At 43.6% G+C, this 20773-nt stretch overlaps 1 protein-coding gene across 25 annotated transcripts in view; it reads right to left on the bottom strand.

Moving 5' to 3' along the window:
• Positions 1-20773, bottom strand: part of DTNA (dystrobrevin alpha) — a 332992-nt gene that overhangs the window by 27143 nt on the left and 285076 nt on the right. For 21 of the 25 annotated variants that reach the window (XM_080683220.1, XM_080683222.1, XM_080683241.1 and 18 more), the window contains 4 exons: positions 11282-11369; positions 8499-8596; positions 6278-6391; positions 1007-1103 (listed from right to left, as the gene is read on the bottom strand). In XM_080683220.1, coding sequence (XP_080539346.1) covers positions 1007-1103; positions 6278-6391; positions 8499-8596; positions 11282-11369 — 397 coding nt within the window. The remainder of the gene's footprint in view (positions 1-1006; positions 1104-6277; positions 6392-8498; positions 8597-11281; positions 11370-20773) is intronic. The other 4 variants (XM_080683225.1, XM_080683244.1, XM_080683233.1 and 1 more) reach the window with 1 other exon arrangement.

The raw sequence follows: 20773 nt of genomic DNA, 5'->3' as shown, positions 1-20773 counted from the left end.
AAAGGAAGGTGTGCCAGGGATGTGAGGGATCCATGGATGGACTGGGAGTCAGCACCTCTGCCTCACAAGTGAGCGGCCCCAGGGGCTGTGCCTCTGTCATCGTAAGGGACGTTCTAGTCACTGCCTTTGGCACGTACAGTTGCAGCCCATCCTGGCTCCTGCGTGTCTGTGTCAGGCCGGGGGACCACACAGCACTGAAACTTCTACTGGGCTGACTACGGACACATGGCCACAATCAGCCTACTTTTGACTTAAGATGGGACTTAGTGTACACTGAACAGGGCATAGGGCTCATGAAAGGAAGAACGTCACTTCCCAGCGAGAATAATGGTTCCGGCACTCTGTAGAGGACTCCTAGAGTTCCTCATTGAAACTCTGCCTTCAGAAAAGTAACGAGATCAATAACATTTTCAAAGAAGCTCAACTTCATGAAACTAGATCTGTTAGTAACTTATCAGGAATTTCTTTTTGGCCTCAGAGATGAATATTTCTCAGGCAACAGGATTAAAGAAAAAGGAGATATTTCCATTTACAGTTTGCATTCGAGACGCATGGAACTTATGTGACTTGCTGCTAAAGCCACCCAGGTAAGCTAAAAAATTTTTACTGAAATTAATAAAGTTACTCCTCTGAATGAAACTACGACCACCAAAAGTTAATTCATCACTACATCTTCATTTCACGAATTAGACATTAACCTCTGTTCAATTTAATCAGAACTGCTGAAAGCTAGTAAAGTAAATGTTTCTAAATAAATCCAGTTTTATTACGTCCAAGGACACATGAAACTGGAAATAAGCCGAGGAACTGTTCCCTGATAGTCCTCAGTCATCAGTTCCAGAAAATGGATAAGGATAAGCCCGCTACTTGACTGCTATCACGTGATGTAGCTGAGAAAAGTTCTGATGTCTGAATTTAAGACTGCATTTTGGGGAAATCACATATCGGGATTATAAAAAATGATGCACAGTATGTGCACAAAATTTCACAAATGCCAACGTCTTACCTTGAGTAGCTTCATGAGACCTTCCAGCTGGACCATCAGCTCCCGCCGGCTCTCCTGCAGAGCGGACATCCTCTGCTCCAGCTCGTCCTTCCGCTGTCTGAGAAAGCAGCAGTGGGCATCAGAAACAGCACTCAACAGCCCCGTTACTCACACTTCCCCATCTTGTGGGACTGGTGGGACCCCGGGGAAAGGGCATCTCTGGGTGTTTGACATGGTTACTAGGCAGGGAACTGTCCAATGACTTAGCAATTACAGCTCTGAGGTGTGCATTTATTTGTTAGAAGTCATACTAAAATAGAATTAAAATCCTTTAGACACTTCTCCCCTTTTATGCTGGATTAGCCTTAGATAAACTTCTTTTTTGAAAATATTTTTATTGATTTCAGAGAGGAAGGGAGGGGGAGAGAGATAGAGACATCAGTGATGAGAGAGAACCATTGATCGGCTGCCTCCTGCACGCACCACACTGGGAATTACGCCCGTAACCCGGGCATGTGGCTCGACAGGGAATCGAACTGTGACTTCCTGGTCCATAGGTCAATGCCCAACCACCAAACCACGCCAGCTGGCCAAGATGAACTCTTTTCTCAATACTTACTATGTCATGGCCCCTGTGCTATGCCATTGGGTTTCCTTGACACAACAAATAAAAACCAAAACCATCACTGAAAAAGGCCAACCCCCATCCAGCTGGTGTGGGTCAGTGGTTAAGTGTTGGCCCAAGAACCAGGAGGTCATGGTTCCATTCCTAGTCAGGGTACATGTTGGGGTTTCAAGCTCAGTCCCCAGTGAGGTATGTGCAGGAGGCAGCCAATCAATGATTCTCTCTCATCATTGATGTTTCTATCCTTCCCTCGCCCTTCTTTTTCTCTAAAATCATCAAAAATGTATTTTAAAAAAAGAAAAAGGCCAATTTCACAAATTCTCCAAACCCAAGAATCCTTTTATAAATCTCACCGAAAACACTTATTACCTTAATGTTTGAAAATTGGATTTAGAAAAGCACATTTTCCATCTGTTCCATCCTTAGTATGCAAAGTAGTGCCTTTCAGAGGTCAATGTTGCATAGTTATTAATGTTGCATAGTTATTACAGTCAATCTAAATTTTTTGGTTTTGCTTTGCTTTAAGTAAAGTCAGAATAAAGAAATTCCTATATAATGGTTTTAACTAAAAATAATCCACAAGGCTTGTCTTTGTTTAATTTAATTTAATTTTGTTTTGTAGAACAATTAAACAATGGAATTGTCACGCATGACAATCTATACTCTTGTCATTGATGTTGACACTAAGAGGTATCAAAAATATCTTTAAGAGGGGGAATAAATGAAACAGTATGAAGGTGAGTATTAATGGCTCACATTTCTGAAGTATATGTATGCATTTCAAATCAATTTAAAATTCGATTATTTAATGACCATTAGTGAATAAGTAGTACATTTTTTCTTGCCCCAAAGGCTTCTCTGTCTGAGTGGGAAATATTGGAACCTGTATTTTAACAATGTGTGGATGTTTCAACCACATGTGCATTAGCGTAGGGGTGGACATGCCTCGTCTCATGGCACACACACAGTATTAGTGGAGCTACCGCAGGAACTCTGCAGTGAAAACTGACAATCTGAAATGAAATGTCACACTGAGTTAGGCTCAGGGCTCATCCCATTGAAGGGTATCTGCGGGAGGACAGGCTATAGAGACAAATGAGACACCTCTGGTTTGCTTTCAGATAGGCTCACTCTATAACGAATGATGAATTTAAAATTTATAAACACACCTCAACTCTGTTTGAATATATTTTCAGCTTTTATTGCCGCTTAAGGCTTACTACCAGAGCAATCTTTCCTTTGATTTTTTTTTTAACAACTGCCTCTTTCCTGAATCCTGTGGAGAAGGAACAGCAATTCTATGCAAGAGTGAATGCGGAGCCGAGCACATAGGAAGTGTTGGGTTAGCACACAGAAATGCCCATCAGATCATCCTTGTTAGTCGTTAGCTCTGGCTAGCAAACTTGGCTTTCAGCTCTGTTGTGGCTAAAGTGAAAAGGAAAATATGATCATTTAGGAAGGTCACAGTGCTCTTCAGATGAAAAATAAACTATGATTTCACGAGGAGCAGAGCTCTGCTCCGTTCTCCCCGCTCCTGTCCCTGAGCTAAAAGAACTTGGGCCAGTTGGTTTCTCAACAAAAGGGCCCGGGAAGGAGGTAATGGAAGGAGAAGACCTCTCTCAGAGCTTCAAAAGGCGTTTCTGTGGCTGTTTCACTTGGCCGCCCCTCAGTGTGAACGAAGGCCAAAGGAACTATGCAAGAGGCCATTGTCTTGGAGTGCTTTCAAAATATGACATGATGAAAGAAGAAAGCTTAGAACACTGGGAGCTGGGTTTCTTAACCTGGGATGTCAGGGCATCTAGGAAATCCACGAATTGTGAAAGTGCTTAGCACGGAACAAGTGGTTTGTAAGTTCCTAGAGAAATATTCTTTTTAAAAAATATGGTTTCATTGACTTTTAGAGAGAGGGAGAGGAATAGAGAGAGAGAAACATTGATGAGAGAATCATCGATCAACTGCCCCCTGCATGCCCTCTACTGGGGATCGAGCCTGTAAGGTGGGCATGTGCCCTGATCTGGAATGGAACTGGTGATCTCTTGGTTCATGGGTTGAAGCTCAACCGCTGAGCCACATCGCTGGGCTAGAGAAATACTCTTAAAGGGAGGGTATTTCTTGCAGGCAGAAGAAATGTGCAGAGTGTGAAGGCAGGCAAAGCAAATCAGCTGGGATTAGGTGTCTCAGGCCTCAGGCCTCAAGCCTCAGGTGTGGGGCACCAGCTGACAGTGAGGGCCAGAGGTACATGGGTTCTTGCAGGCCAGACTCCTTCGTGTAGCTCTAGGCTCAGCTGGGGCCATGGAAATACTAAGTCAGGACCAGAGGGAAGAAATGTCAGTTGGGAAACTCATCAACAGTGACCCAGACACATCAAGATGCCTTCCCAGACTAGATTATCCAAATGGAACCAAATACGTTGGAAGGCAAATGCTAACTGGTGGGAATTGATGAAAATGCTTATGAAAAATTCCTAGTCATCATCCCTCCACTAGAGAATGGGACAGCCAGTAGAAGAGGCATAAAGGACATTTCAGGTGGAGAAAAAGTACTCAGATGTGTAGATGAGGGACCACTCTGCTTCCGAGTTGCTTTATTCTGCATGTATCCAACTTAATTTTCAACTTGTGAGCTTGGAGGGCCTACACCATCCTATTTGGTGAAAGATACTTTCAAACTGTCATTCCTTTTATGTGTCTTTGAGGAGGAGGAAGATGTGAAACATCACTTTGTCCTTCTTTTCGTTTTCACCCTTTCTGGGGATGGTGTGGTAGAATGTGCAAGAATTTCCAATCATCTCTCTGAAGATAGAGCAGAAATCAAAGAGGTTGGAAAGGAAGAATTCCTGTTTCATCCGTTAACTGATTTAGTTATTCTAAAGTATGATGTGACCTCAGCAGCCCCACCAGATGCAGGTTCTGTAGATTTCCTTTCCAAAACCCAGATTTACTTCCTGTGGAGGGTTGGTCCCACCAGCCAGGTGCATGGGTCCCAGCCGAGGGCAGGCAGGTCCTGCAGGCTGGGCCAGGGGTGCTGCCGTGCTCAGATGTTAACATGTCTGAAGAGCAGGGTTAGAGCGGAACCCCCAGAAACATCCACGACTCCCATCACTAGGTATTTGGTAAAAAAACAAAACAGAGCCAAACAGAACCTGCTTCCCTTAGTCGCTTCATATGGAGAAAGTAAATGACAGTCTAATTCTGGCAAAGGTTTCCGGAAAGAGGCATCGGTACAATCATGGCCCACTTAACAATGGGGAAGTGCTCTGAAAGAGGCGTCAGTGGGTGGTTTTGTGTGTGAACATCACAGAGTGCACTTCACGAACCTAGGTGGTCCAGCCGGCACACCTAGGCCACATGGTATACCCTACTGCTCCCAGGCTACACGCCTGTATAGCGTGTTCCTGTCTGTGCAGAGCAATCTGAGATTACCTCAAGCACAAGACAAAACGATGCCATCAGGAGACAAAGTAAACACCAGATGTGTGAGGCTGCTGCCGGCACAACGCGGCATACTGTTTTACAGCAAACTGTTTTTAAAAAATAGCGTCTACACGGAAATAATGATAGAAAGCATGGTATCGTAACGACATAAAGTGGAAGCACGGTCGTGTGTTATCATCGTCAAGCATTATGCGCTGTACCTGGTTGTAGGCGCTATACTGTCACCTGCCTGGCACCTCAGGAGGCTGGTTGACGCCAGCATGCCCAACGCACTGAGCCACTACGATCTGACGGCCACGACATCATAGGCAACAGGGACTTTTCAGTCCCATTACAGACGCGTGCGACCGCCACCGTCGATGCGGCCTGTTGTCTACGGAAGCAGCGCTACGTGGCACATGACCACACGTGAAAAGTATGCCCCACGTTAGGAATACCCTTGGCACCCAAACCGGAAGATGGGAAGTATGCCGTCCTTGCTAACCGGAAGTGCCTTGTGAAATAGGACATTGCCCTGAGGGAATGCCTTTGAATTTATGTTCGTTCTGTTTGCTACACAAATAGGTTTGAGCAGGTGCCATACTCAAGGCAGGGAGGGCAGCCAGTTTGACAAGGAGCCCGGGCCTGCCTTCCCTCTCGCTCCCGGGTGCGGAGGGAGCCACGCCCTCACCCACATCCTGCTCCTTCTCCCTTCCCGACTCGGAGAAGGGCCCTGAGGTTGGGGGTTGGACCGGATGACCTGAGGTCCTTTCCAACTCAAATGCTTTCTGCTGACAGAGGAGGAAAACCCAGGTTTTCACACTCAATTGCAGCCCAAGAAGGTGTGGGGACCCTGGTTTAAGATCTGTAAGTAAAGCTATGAGGGACCCAGAGTTAGAGAAAACCAGACTCCCTTTTATGGGTTACAGGTACGTATTTAAATGTAAAAATGTTTGGATCACTTGCATTATAAACACACTGTTGAGGGTACAAATAACTCAAGAAATCGGAGTTAAATTTTTTTTCCAGTAAGAGATTTTGTTTCTGACCTGAAGAATGGTTTCCTTTCTCTATATCAAATGAGAGAATAAAATAGAAACAGCTTCTCCCTCAAACCTCCCAATCTCAGCAATAAGGTGTGAGCAATTAAAAAACAGACGAAGGTCAGAAGCTGGCGAAGGGCCCGTGCGGGCTGGCCTGCGAGGCCTCCTGAAGGCGCAGGCGCCGGTCCCGAGACCCGTGGGCTCCCCTTACCTGAGCAGCCGTAGCTCGGCCAGCAGCGTGGGGTTTTGCTGCGCCTTCTCCGGGGTAGGCTGCGAGGCCTGTTCATGCTCCAGCCGCAGCCGCTGGATCTCCTGTAAGATCTCTCTTGGGAGAGAGGAGGAAGGCAAGAAACCAGGGTCAGTCAACTCGCAGAGCATCCAGGACCTCACCTCTGAGCAGAGCAGCTCAGGGCCGCCAGCGCCCAGAAGGGGTCACCCTACGTTTCCGAGCAGCACCCACCCTTCCCAACCCAGCTGAGTTTACGAGGCATGGCTGGAGCTAGCGGTTCCCACTCCCTGTTGGGCTCCTCGGAGCTGGGAGGAGGCGCAGCACCTCTGACCTTCAGGCTGAGCCTTCTCACCGGGACCCGCCCCTCTCTCCAGCGGGGAACGTGCTCAGCTTTGAAGCGTGCACGGCTAACGGGACAAACACGTGCCTTCCTGTCATTTGTGGTCACACTGGCACCGGGAAGGGGCTGCCACCTCCAAGGCAGAGGTGCTCGGAGGGGAACCAGGGATACAGGGTGCTCGTTTACAGCAAACTATTTTTAAAAAATAGCGCCTACACTAAAATAATGATAGAAAGCATAGTATTGTAACTACATAAAGTGGAAGCGCGGTTGTTTATTATCATTGTCAAGCATGTTAACATGTCTGAAGAGCAGGGTTCTTCAGACATGTTAACATGCTTGACAATGTTAATCTAACCCTATGTTTTAAAGGAGTGATTTTTATTCACATGAAATTATATCCCTCGGTTTCCAAAGTCCCAAAGTCCCATTTCCCTTAAACCAGTCCTGGAAAAGGTGCAGCTGGGGCTTCAGCTGAGCTAGAAGCAAAGCCAGTGTCTAAAGTTTCTGGTCGACAGTGGAGCTGTGTCCACATACATGAAGCCACTCCCAGTCCAGGAGCTGTGTCCACATACATGAAGCCACTCCCAGTCGCCCCACTCGCCAGGAATGACATCGCGCTCACGGAATTTATCTGAGAAGGTCACGCTTGGGCAAAATTCTCTCTCTTTTTCTCCACACTGTCAGCCTTAGCAACGGATCCCAACGTGAGCAGCCTTAGAGGGAAAGCGGTTTTAAGAGGATCCACGGTAATTGCGTCTGTGACATTAGAGAGCTCTCGGCGTGACCTCTGTCAGGGGTGAGGCACGTCCGTCTGTTATTGATGTGGGGCCTGGCTGCCCCGCATGGGGGTGAACATCAGGCCGACCATAAAGGAAAGGCGACCTGTGTAAGGCAGATGGCCCCTGAAGTGAGCTAGAAGCCATCAGCAAGGTAGCAAGTCCCATATTCCTGGGGGAGGGGGGGGTCTCCCGGCCAACACGATGCGTTCAGAGCCGGTGAGACAGAACAAAGCACCGGGAACGGCAGGAGAATTGGGTGAGCCGGGGGGCTGGCTTCCTCTCCGGAAGGCTCATTTACCACTGTCTGCTGCACCACCACACCAGCACCCCGAGTATGGGGAGAAGGTTGGCTGTCATTCAGCAGGCCTCCTCCTTTTTTGATGGCTCCCCTTGGTGTTCCATGTGAAAACACTTAAGAGAAATATCCCACGGAAACCCAGGACGTGAGAGGAAACCCTGGTCCTCTCTGCCCGCTCCCAGGCACCTCTCCGGAGGCTCCCGGGTCTCAGAGCTCAGCCTGAAAACCAGTGCCCTGACTGAAGGTCTCCAGGGCCAACACCCTGACGGTCCAGGACCCTCCCTAGTTCTCCTGGTTGGTGGTAAGGACAGAACCATGGCGGAGCCATGTAGCCCAAGGAAGCAGCAGCTCTGATCAGAAAAAATAATGGTAAGATATGGAAGGGGCCCTGAGTGCTTAGTCTATAAGGAGCTATGCTGTCTTCTGTCATCCCAGTTTATTTCACCCTCCTAACAATTCTATTATATACAGGTACTACGGTTATCCGTTTCATGAATGAGGACATCGAAGAACAGGCCAGTGGGAAGACTTGCCCAAGTTCAACAGCACGTCGGTGGTAGAGGTGACCTGACCCCGGCTTCTTAGCTCCGAAGCTCCTATACATTAGACTCCCTCAGTCTTTGGTACCTGCTCTGGCAGGTCTAGCCCAGGCTTCTCAGAGCGTGACCCTAGCATCCTCACGGGGTGAAGAACTGGGGCATTTTAAAGCTTGGCTGCAGGTTATCAGCGGGCACTTGGATCAAAAGGCCACTGCGGCCGGGCCGAGCGGCCGAGCAGCCGTACCGGTTCTTGTTCTCCAGCTCTGCGATGAGCTGCCTCTGCTGCTTGTTCGCGTCGATGGTGAAGGAGATGTCAGGGGCGCCCCTCTGCTGAGCCGGCTGCTGCAAAACACGAGGGATGCACGGTTTACTGTCGAGGAGACGGCAATCATGAGACGTGCAGGTGAGAAAAAAGAAACAATTTCTGTACAAACCGAAAAGCAAAGGTATACAAATTAAACGGCCATTCCGCTCCCAAGGACCAACTTTCCTGTGGGTCTGAAGCACATCTACGCAATGAAAAGCAGAACAGAATCTCTGGCAGGCAAATACACAAAACATAAAAAAATTGTTTTTTAGCTTTCTGATTTGAAGTCTTTGGGGAACTATTTTATTCTGGCCATGCTGTTCCCATTGCAACGATCCTCTCAGTATATGTGGGCATAAAAAATACTCACTGTTGAGGTAACTCTTTCTCTAGAATTACTGTTCAACCACTGTAATGTGCAATTAGAAATTTCATAGTTTTAAAATCATAGTTAGTATGACTTTCTTTTCTTTTTCTTTTGGTTTATATACTTTTAGCATTTCTTTACATGTAACTTTGAGGTATATATATATAGTATATATATATATACCTCAAAGTTACATGTAAAGAAATGCTAAAAGTATATATATACACACACACACACATATATATATATATATTTTTATATACATTCATTCTTGGTCATGCAACCAGCTTTAACAACTGGTGTATATGCAGTGATAACTTTCTCCATTCTTATAAAATTATATATTATAAAATTATACATGTATATACAGATACAAATTAACTCCTAACAAATTATACACTGAGTGGCCAGATTATTATGATCTCTGAACACATAATAATCTGGCCACTCAGTGTATATCCTATATAATAAAAGGCTAATATGTAAATTGTCCCCTTGACCAGAAGTTCGGCCAGCAGGTAGGCCGGCCAACTGCCCATGTCCCCTCCCCCTGGCCAGGCTGGCCGGATCCCACCCATGCACGAATTCATGCACCAGGCCTCTAATACACACACACACACACACACACACACACACACACACACACACACATACTGAGTGGCCAGATTATTATGCATTCAGAGATCATAATAATCTGGCCACTCAGTGTATATTATAAACAAATGAATCATTGATTAAATACACATACATAATATACCATATGTGTGTGTGTGTGTGTGTGTTTATGTGTGTGTATGTGTATTTAGTCAAGGGTTAATTTGTCATTTTCTATAAAAATAGGGTCAGATTCTCCAGGTCTGTTCCCTGCAGGTCGATGGGGGAAGGGACTACCCAATAGATGCATGCCCAGTAAGGTCTGGGTGACGTGGGAAAATGCTTGTCTGTCAATCATACCTGGGAGCGAGTCATTGGGGGGTTGAAATCTGAGACACTTAAGTCCTAACCAAAGGGAATTCTCTCTCTCGGCCTCTAGCGACCTTGAGACTCTTGTTGCAGACTCCACACGCTGGATTAATGGACTGGGAGTGGCTTCATGTATGTGGACACAGCTCCTGGACTGGGAGTGGCTTCATGTATGTGGACACAGCTCCTGGACTGGGAGTGGCTTCATGTATGTGGACACAGCTCCTGGACTGGGAGTGGCTTCATGTGGACACAGCTCCACTGTCGACCAGGGACTTTAGACACTGGCTTTGCTTCTAGCTCTGCTGAAGCCCCAGCTGCACCTTTTCCAGGACTGGTTTAAGGGAAATGGGACTTTGGGACTTTGGAAACCGAGGGATATAATTTCATGTGAATAAAAATCACTCCTTTAAAACATAGGGTTAGATTATGTATACGTCCCTGTGTCTTGCTTTCTCTGCTCTACAGTACATTGTAGAAATTTCTTGATGTCAATATTTGCTGCTTTTAAAACAATTAAAAAAATCTTTCTACCAAAGAATGACAAACTTTTAAAAATGGTATCCAGTGCCTAAGCCTGCTTTTTGATATCTGGAAGGGTGACTGTGGGAAAGGTTAAGTGTGGTAAATGTCTGGCTTTCGTAAAGCTTCTCTGTAATTATTTAATTAGCGGTTGTTTTAAAAGAGAAATGATTTGAAAAAAGGATTAAGAAAAAGAAATAAAAAGAAACGATTTGTGTTGCTAATGAGTAAGTCTGAGATCCTACGTGTTATATCCGAAATGCCTTTCTCTAGCTAAGTCCGGCACATCGCAGCTTTGACCTGTGACCCAGGCTTTTCTTCTGATTTCATTGCATTCTCTTCTCTTTCCCGTACATATTTTACATGTTACTGATAAAAGTAGGAACGTATCTGGGTCATTGCTTCACTCCTTATATTAAGCGATCCAGAATTATCCAGAGAAATCAGGCGTTAGTCTGTTTCAGCAATGTCGTAACAGAATAACTCAAGCTATGCTCTCTGGTACCAGAATGATAGCTGAGAAGGGAAAAGATGGAAGGAGGGGGTGGCCAGACCATTCTTAGGTCTTGAAGACCACACAGTGGCAACTCTGGAGCTCTGCAGTTGTAGCGCTGACTATAAGCAGGGGTGGGGAACCCTGTCCTGCCCAGGGCCATTTGGATATTTATAACATCACTCTCAGGCCATACAGTATTATCAACTTAAACATGAGCCTGCTGTATTTGGTCAAACACTTAATTAACTCACCCCTAATGCTTTGGCAGGGCCAGACCGAATGACTTTCTGGGTTGTGGAAGGCCAGACGTTCCCCGCCCCTGAGCTACAGGATCAACAATGAACACGACATCCTCTCACTCACACTACTTACAGGAGAAGTGGACTCTGCCGCCAGTCTTGCCGCGTACCTGGCAATCAGCCTGTGTTCCTCGTCAAGCCGGTTTGAGCTCTCCAGCATACTATTGAGAACAGAGCGAGGAGACTGTCAGACGACGGGAAGGGTGGATGGATTCCTGTCACCACCAAGGGGGTTGCTATTTCAATGTTTCAGTGCAAAAATTTGAAAACTGTCAAACTATTAGGCTAATGATCTCAGACTTGGATTTATAACATGAATCCATAACATGAGTCTAGTATATGGCCGGGAAGGTCACTAATAAATCCTGTCTCACTCACTCCAATTGTCTTACTAAGAAAGCTCCAAAGAGGAGTGATGGTTTTGATGAACATTTCTGATAAAAGAGTATTTTCTCTTTAATTTTATTGCTTTTGATATTTTTATTTCCTCTTAACACAAGTAATACATGTACAAAATAGGCATGTTAGAAAATATGAAAGCTAGATTAAAAAAAGAAAGCAAACAACGGTGGTCAGCCTGTAGGGATCCCCATTTCCTGGTATTCACTCTTGTGTGTAAGCCTCTCCTTTTAGTATGGGCTGGACCTACTGACTTACTTCTACGGAATATAATATAAAATATGGCAGGAGTACTGGAATGTCACTTCCAAGGTTAGGTTATAAAAGACCATGGCTTCCATCGGGGCATGTTTTCCCTCTCTGAGCCCTTTTGGATTGCTTGCTCTGTGGGACGCTAACTGCCATGCCATTAGGTGGCTTGTGGAAAAGGCGCCGGAGCCAGCCAGCCAGCACCTTATGGATGAATTCACATGGGCAGAGCCTTCAGATGAGATCACAGCCCCAGCCAACAGCTTCATGGCAACCTCATGAAAGTCCTCTTGAGCCACAGGCCCCTCCCTGTGGGCAGGGGAGGGCGGGACCCGAGAATCTGCATTTCTAATAAGCTCTGAGATCCTCTGGTACCACTGCTCCAAGGACACTTTGAGTAGCAAGGACCTAGAAGATCCTGAAAATAAGATGGAACATCTAGACTATGTAAAATAGATAATTTTTTTTTATGAGCATTTAACTGATATCCATGTAGTATGTGTGATATTTTCCAAACATTCCCTTATGACAGATAATTTTAGGATTTCAGGTGGATATAAATATAGTATCGATCCCTGTGGATTGAGATTTTAATTGGCATACAAAAGACTTGCAGTAAGAAAATAATTTCAAAGCGAAGGGAGTTAGTTTTGGAAAACTGATGCTGTAAAGCCGACGTTTGTCTTTATAACACGGTATGTGCACTCCGCAGTGGCTAAAAGCAATAACTGAACTTCTCATTGCAGCTTTAATGAGAAAGGAAGTTCCACTGCCTTTGCTTTAAACATAAAACTACCCACAAAGAAGCAACTTAATTTGATTTTAAGATGTTTATCATTTCTGGCTGGTGCATCAGTGACTGTAAGCCTACTTAAACACTGTGTAGAGAGAATAGGGCCCCTTGCTCCAAGCCCAGGACAACGATGTGTTTGATGGCCTGAAAGTGACTGTGTCAAAAACATTTGTGAGTGTTTTGGTAAATAAATAACAAAAATCCTTGATTAAAAAAAAACCTCATGACCAAAGTGTCTTTTATCATGAATGACCAGCAAGTACGTATAAACAATAGGAAGGTTACATAAAAAAGCCTCCTGGAAATGTAAGACGTGAAATTATGAGATGCGGTCTAGTAAGCCATAATTCATCCTCCATACCTTTCCTCCCCCAGCACTGACCGAATGAGGGGTGGAGTGATATATTGCCCCTTGGTGCACACAAAGGATTTATGAGTCCACCTGTGCCATTTCAGTATGTTCAAATTATACAAGAGTGAATGAAGCATTTCTCTGATAAATTCCATTATTTCAAGACTTCAATTACAAATGGCTGAAAATGAATGGCCCATAATCCCTAAATATTAAAGAAATACGGATTCCAACACTTGCTCTTTCGCTGGCTATTCATTTCAAGACTTTAGAACCAGTAATGTTGCTACAAGACTATGATGAATTAAAAAGGGGCTGCTGTGTAGACTGAATCTTGAATGGGAAGATGTATTATTTTGAAAGCTCTCCAGCGTCTACCTTAAATACATGGCCAGTGGCTGCTGCTAGTGGTTGAGAATGGCACTCTAGGAAACTCAAGTGGCCCAGCTAAGCGATGGCTTAGTAAATTGTGACTTAGCAAAGATTTCTGGGGACTCAGTGCTTATTCACATTTTTGGTTTGTTTATTTCTCTGCAGTCTTGTTCTGACTGCCAGGGTGAGAAAGTCAACCAAATAATGTCACCCAAAGGCCACCAGACAAAGCGGTATGGTTTCCCTTAATATTTTTTTCCATTTGGTGATGGGAATTCTATCACCAGAGATGAATTTTTAAGGTCATTAGGCCTCAGGTACTGCCCTTCTATTAAAATGGAAATGGCTAACAGGAGGATTATTGCCTGAGAAAGCACGGTCCATTAACGCCAAGTGGAGGATTGCTTTGGGAGGTTATGGCCTATGTTTTGCAGTTGGTTGAGAGCAAAACGCTATATAGAGCCCTGTTCAGGCTGTCAGGAGTCAGTGAGCAGAAGTCAGGGCGGAAAAGAATGAAGTGATACTGGGGTCCAGGAAGTGATTTTATGGGACTGAGGATTGAGGAGAAAAATGAAAGAACTCTCAATGCTTCAACTGTTGGCACTTTACTGTCAGGTTTAAAAGGAAAGTACAGGAAATCATAAATTGGCAATCTTCATGGATAATAATAATAAAATCTGCATAAGAATGGCTTCTCTATAGGGGCGCCTTCAAACTCCTTTACTGAGACCTTAACAACCCACTATGTCATAATCATGGACAAGGCCCTACATTCTATCTTCTACAAACTCCCCAGTTCCTCCACTTCCTTCTATCCCACTGTCACCGATATGCTCCATGCCACTGTCATCTTTGCCTGAATTAGTGTAAAGGCCTCTCAACAGGTCGCTCCGATTTTAGATTTAGTCTTCCCTCCAATTCATTTTCTATCCTGCAGTGTGATCTTTTAAAAATGAGGTTGGCTGTAACAGTCTTACGCATGAAACCCTTCTATAGGTTCTCATTTTTGAAATTCTTCAACAAGCTGGATAAGGTCCTGCATCACTTAGCTGTATCTTTTACCCTGCTTACTCGGGAGCCTTCTCAAATAAGCTCCTCAGGGGGACCATGTTCTCTCTGCCCTGAATAATTTCTCTGCCTCCTCCACACACACCCACCTGGCTAATTCCTCTTCATCCCGCTGTTGGCTTTAGCTGCCATGTCTCACCTTTACCTCCAACCTCCAAATTCAGGTTCATAGCTTCTCATGTATTCTACAGCAGTCTGCATGGCACTGCCCTTTTTATAGCTGCGATCCCTTTGCATTTTAATTGCCTATTCACTTGTCTTTATCCTTTGCTAAACTGTCACTCCTTTGAGGGCAGAATGGTTCAATGTTTTCACCATTAGCACCGTGCTTAGAACTCAGCAACAACTACCTAAGAATTAGTTGGACAAAAGAATGCATAAAGGTTAGCTCCCTTAGCTGGTACTACCATGGTCTTTGGTTCACCTCGTCTATCTTTCTGGGCTCTGCATGCATCCTCAACACTTTGAGAAAACCAGAATACAGGTTAAATACGGTACTTTAAAACGAGCCATGTTATCTAAAATGGAACTGTGGAATATTCACTTTGGGTAGAGATAAAAAACCGGGATACATTGCCTGACTGCATACAGATTCCTCATCTGCTTTGTATAGGTGCTAAAGTTCATAAAAATGTCATTATGCTCATTCATATTCATTATCAGATCTCCACCCCCAATCGTGGCAAATTCTCTTCTGGTTCACATGTGTTGATGTTGTTTTAAAGATTAGGAAAGCAGATGGCGTCTAAAAGGGGTAAGATCCCACTCAAAAGAAATGCTCATTCTTAGACGGGGTGAATAAGTGGTAGGGATGTTATAAAAGAGGGGGTGGGAGGTTGGGCTGGATCATTTCTGGCTTCAAACCTCAGCCTTCTCACTTACTAGCTGTGTGAAACCTCTTTCTGCCTCAGTTTTCTCGTCAATATTACAGGGATAATATGGTAACTTACTTCATGGCTAAAAACCCCAAATCCACACAAAGTGTTTAGACTAGTGCCAGGGCACATGGTAAGACTGTGTGAGAATTCTTTTTACTCTTCCCTCGATGGTGCAAAAATTGCTGTGACAATTTGTGCCATAACTTCCTTACCTATAAATCAGCTTTCTGCTCAAGCAAATGTGATTGGTTACTGTTCAGTATTCTAGTTTATACCAAAAAGGAGAAGGACAGTTAAGTTGAATCAATGAAAGAGCTTATAGAAGCAATAGGTGGTCTTTATAACTCTGATTTCTTAGACAAAGGGAGTAGTTAGCTGGACAGTAATAGCCTTCTCTTTCCTTTCCTTGCTTTTGCAAACAAAGCTGCACACTGCCATGAATTTCTAATCAAAATGTCCTTTTTGTACAATTTATCCAACAACATCTGAGTCCACGTCCCATTCTGAATTCTTTATTTTAGCACACTTGGAGAAAGCGTACTCTGAAGTTCATTCATTCAACAATACTGAACACACATGAGCTATCAGTTCATTTCTACCATATTATAATGGACAGGTCTTACAAAATAGAATTTTAAAATCTTTTTAGATGCCTCCAGTCCTATTCAAAATCAAGGGAGGTACTAACATTGAGTTATTCCCATGTGCCCAATACTACACTAGCTAATTTAAATCTATAGCCTTATCAGATTGGTAGTGTCACTCTCATCTTCCATGGAAACTTAAAATGTATTGAATCTATAACAGAGAAGAGAACACATCTTAAAATCAATTTATCATCTGATTATGCTGAGAAAACCTCTGTGGATACAACAGAGCCAATGCAGATATGTGACACTCTTCAGATATTTATCTCTAGCCTCCTAAGGAAATATCTTTCTCAGAAGTCTAGCTCTATATCTACAGCTCCTAAACATTTCACAGAAGAAAGGAATAGTGTTAACAAGGAAATGAAACTCATATAAAAGAGACACTGTCAGTGAGTGTAGACAACTCCTTTTTCCCTTCAAAAGGTTGCAATCTACTTACATTTTTCAAAATCAACAACATTTACAGAAAAAGGTAAGATCATAGCCTACACATTAAACATGTTAAAGGCATATGATTCAGTGAATTCAGTGTTAGACTGAGTTGTGTCTCCCCAAATTCATGTGTCAAAGCCTTAATTCCAGTACCTTACAATGTGACTGTATTTAGTGATAGGGCTTTTAAAGAGGTGATTAAATGGGGGCCCTATTGAATATATGACTGTTGTCCTTATCAGAAGAGGAAGGGAACTAGGAATATACAAGCACAGAGAAAAGACTATATAAAAGACCACATAAGGAGAAAGCAGCCATCTTCAGGCCAAGGAGAGAGACCCCAGGAGCAATCAACTTTGCCAGCACCTTGGTCTTGGACTTCCAGCCTCCAGAAAACAAATTTCTGTTGTTCAAGTCACACAGCTGGTGGTATTTCGTATAGTAGCCCTAGAAAACTAATACAAAACTTTCAGTTTTTTAATTTTGCTCCCATCACTTGCTTTTCTCACTCACATCAGTGAATTGCTGGTGTTTGTCTTTATCCACATTTACCACCTCTCTCTACATCAAGCTTAATACTTTATACTCTTACATCAAATGTTTAAGGGCTAATTTATAATTGGTGATACTTTAAATAGTAAAAGTATTTATTTTACTATTAAAAACATTTTCTGAGGACTCCCAACAATTTTGCTTAGTGTGAGAGGGATTTTATTCTATAGCACTATGGATATTCTACAACATCAACAGATGTTTATTGGCTACCTACTACGTGCCAGGGACTGTGCAACATGTCAGAGATACGATGGTGGGCAAGTCAGAGAAGGCCCTGCACCATAAGGGGAAGATAGATAGTAAACCAACCAACCAACCAATGGTTGCAGTTCTGGTACGAATGAAATAAATAGTATGCCATGATAGAGACTAATACAGGAGACCCACCTGAGGAGGTGACTTTAATCTGAGATTGGAAGCCTGAGTAGGAGCTTGTGCATGTGTGTGTGTGGAAGGAGAGGGCGGGCCAAAATGGGGACGGATGTTCTAGGCAGAGGAAAGATCTAGCATCATGATCTTGAGGCAGTTTTAGGAATAGTTTTTAGGAATCAATCAAAAGCTGATGTGACTAAGTATTGTGATTGAGTGGAAGACCCCTTGGCAGCTGAGGATGAGAGGCGGGTAGGCAAGAGCTAGTCCCACACAGGCTTCTAGGCTGAGGTGAGGGGTCCTAGTTGTAAACTGAGTGCAAGAGGAATCTATTCAAGGGTTTCAAGCCAGCAAGCCAAGAAAAATTTGGACCTCAGATATGTATCCTAGACCTAGGGCATAAAATGCACAATTTCTTGTACTTGAGAAAAAATACATATGCAGAACAAATTTTACCCTGGTTATGTGAGATCAGGGGTCTGAGTGACAACAATTGATCTTGACATCAAAGTATAGACTGTAGCCTTTAATTGTACCCCTCCCTCCCTCCCTCCCTCACACAGGGGACCTTTGCAGAGAGCACTATGCCAGGAGTTTTCAGTAGTAAGGGTATAATCATGGTCAGAGTTGGAAGTTCTGGGCTGGTTCTGGATCCTTTGGTCTGCCTGCCGTGGTCAGTCCTTCTAAACCACGGGAAGCCCAGGCACGTGATAAGCTTTAGGGAAGGGCAGAAGAGCCCTCACTGTGTACTTCGAGGCCCCTCCTCCCCCGTTGGAGAAGGTGCTTGAAAACACGAAGGCTTTTAAAATGTCACTGAATTAGGAAGACGGCAGACTTCTCCCTGAAGCTACAGTTTACTTGGCTTCTCTGACCCAGACCAACCCTGACCCAGAAGTGCTTCTTTCATTAGGCAGCAGACTGTTTACAAATGAGTCCGTTTCGCACGGTGTTAGGCAGTTCCTATTTTTTAAAGGACCCCACATAGTTAATCAGGAGCACGTATGAATAACTCTGAAAACAGATCAGTTGGGTCACTATTTGTAGACCATCTCATGAAAGATGCACAAACAGGGAGGCCGAGGAATGATTGGAACATAGAAGGGATCTTGTGTCAGCCCTGTGTGCAAGCCCTTGCTGGCACGTGATCGTGGATAAGTCACGTCATGTCTCGGAGCTTACATTTTCTTATCAGTGAAATGGAAATAATAAGGTCTACACTTAAAGGACTTCGACAAGCAAACCAAACGATGTGTGGGTAAGGGCTCTGTAATTTTTGAAGCTCCTCATAAATGTACAGTTTATTCATGTTCAGGTGCCGTGGTGAGATACAAGAGACTGAAGACAGAGCTCTTGCCCCTTTGAAGCTTACGATCAAAATGAGCAATCACAAGGCAGAGAACTAAACACATACGCTCTAACAACTACCATTCTTGTTATCACGATGTGCTCAAGGTGTCTGTGAAAGCACAATGAAGTAATGCAGTGGGATATGCAATTTCAGGAAATAGATGTGTGGTGGACGCAGTGTGGAGGACTGTCCAGAAAAGCTTTCTGGAGGGCATCCATAGATGTAGATTTCATAAGAGGCAACGTAGCCTAGTGGTTATGAGCCTGGACTCAAGTGGCTAATGATCAAACTCCCTGCTCCACTCACTGTTTAGCAGTCATGTGACTGGAGAGTCTGTTACTTCTCTATAAAAGGGGGAGGATAGCATTCACTCTATAGGCTTGCTTTAAGGGCTAGGGGAAATTATGCAAATAATTATGTGATTAACTTATGTAATTATAAATTACGTAAATAATTTATAGAACTATAAATTATGTAAATAATAGTGTATTATTATGTATTTTGTGTATGATTATGTCATTTATGCAATATTACATAAGTAAAGCTTTCAACAGTGCTTAGCCTGAGGCAGGGCTTTAAAAAAACGGCAGCTCTTTGATTATTACCATTATATAGCTCACCATAGTTGAATGATGGTAAACATTATAGCTATAATGATGATAAAGGAGGTGAGCGATCACTATAGTACTCATATAATTGTGGTTGGTGTGGGGAATTGTTAGGATCTAACTAAACAGAAAGGAAACAGAAGGAAAAATAAAAAATTCAAAAGATAAGTTGGAATTTTTTAAGGACAGAAAGAAAGCCATGAGAAATATGGGGGCAGCAGCCATTAAAATGGAGGTGGCTTCATGGATCAGTCTTCCTCAAGGGGACGCACGGTGTCTCTGCTGTGACAGTTTTACCGTCTTAAGTGGCCATCAAGTCCCTGTGATTAATCACCTGAAGAGGGAAGAGGCCGCTGGTAACGCTCCCTGAGCTCTCCTCTTGGAGACGTCTCTGTTACAGCTTTAATTAAGCAAAGGTCAAAGAAAAGTGGTAGAAATAACCAGAGTGTCCCAGAACCATGAGGAGAGGGCACCGTGTGAGATCACATCACTGCCTTCAGACGTGGTTAAATCTGTGCCGACTGCATTCTTCTTTAAAGATTACTCACACAATTGGTTTCCTTTTGTAAATCCGTATTTTTAGCTTCATTGCTTCAGCCACCATACGACATGGCGGAACCAAACTCATTGGGAATAAGATTAAAGTAATCACTCTTTCCTCCTATAGTTTTGAGAGGCTGAGATGTGAGAAAGAGGAGAAACTGTTTGATCTACAAGCTTGGAAAAAAATTGAACAAAGAGATGGGCTTAGCAGGAGAGCCCATTTTTATTTCCTAAAAGAGTAAAATTAAACTAATATGCCGGTCATATTTAAAAAAAATACAAATTAAGATAAATATGTAACCATTAAATAAATGCCCATTAATGAATCACCTAAAATTATCTCATGCATTAAATATGAAAAAAATGATTCTAAGGCATCAGAAGCAGGAATAGGAAAGAACTTGGGAAATAGTCAAGGGAAGACTGTTCTAGAAACAAAGAAGTGGCTAATAATACTGAGTGGTGATGCAATGAGCATCAAGTGTTTGCGGTATGCTTTCTGAGACATAGTAGTGAAAAGGAACTGGTTTGCTAAACATGCTTGTAAAATAATGGTCTAAACCAACCTGAGATATATGATATTTATATAGTTTTTCCATGTATTTTCATTCAAATAAAAAATGTACAATTATTATTAAGACAAAGTAACTAATCAATGGGAGGAATCTCTTATGTCACAATAAAAACAGAAAGAGAAAAACTTTACAAATGTCTTTATCCCAATATGCAGAGCTACCTGAATCCACACATTTCACACATCTGAGAGTAAGCTTGGCATATCCAGGGACTTGAAAGCAGGCTTTATCTGCTGGCTACCCAGAAACATTTGCGAGTCAGAGAAAAGGTGAAAGACAATCACTGTTAAGGAAATGATTCCCAGGGTAAGACCCCATCCCATAACTTCCTCTTTTCACATGTCAGCAGAGACATACCTGTCCTTGCAACAGGC

Source organism: Plecotus auritus, assembly GCF_963455305.1.
Source record: "Plecotus auritus genome assembly, chromosome: 8".
NCBI classification, from domain to species: domain Eukaryota; kingdom Metazoa; phylum Chordata; class Mammalia; order Chiroptera; family Vespertilionidae; genus Plecotus; species Plecotus auritus.
This window is presented reverse-complemented; position numbering and strand designations above follow the sequence as displayed.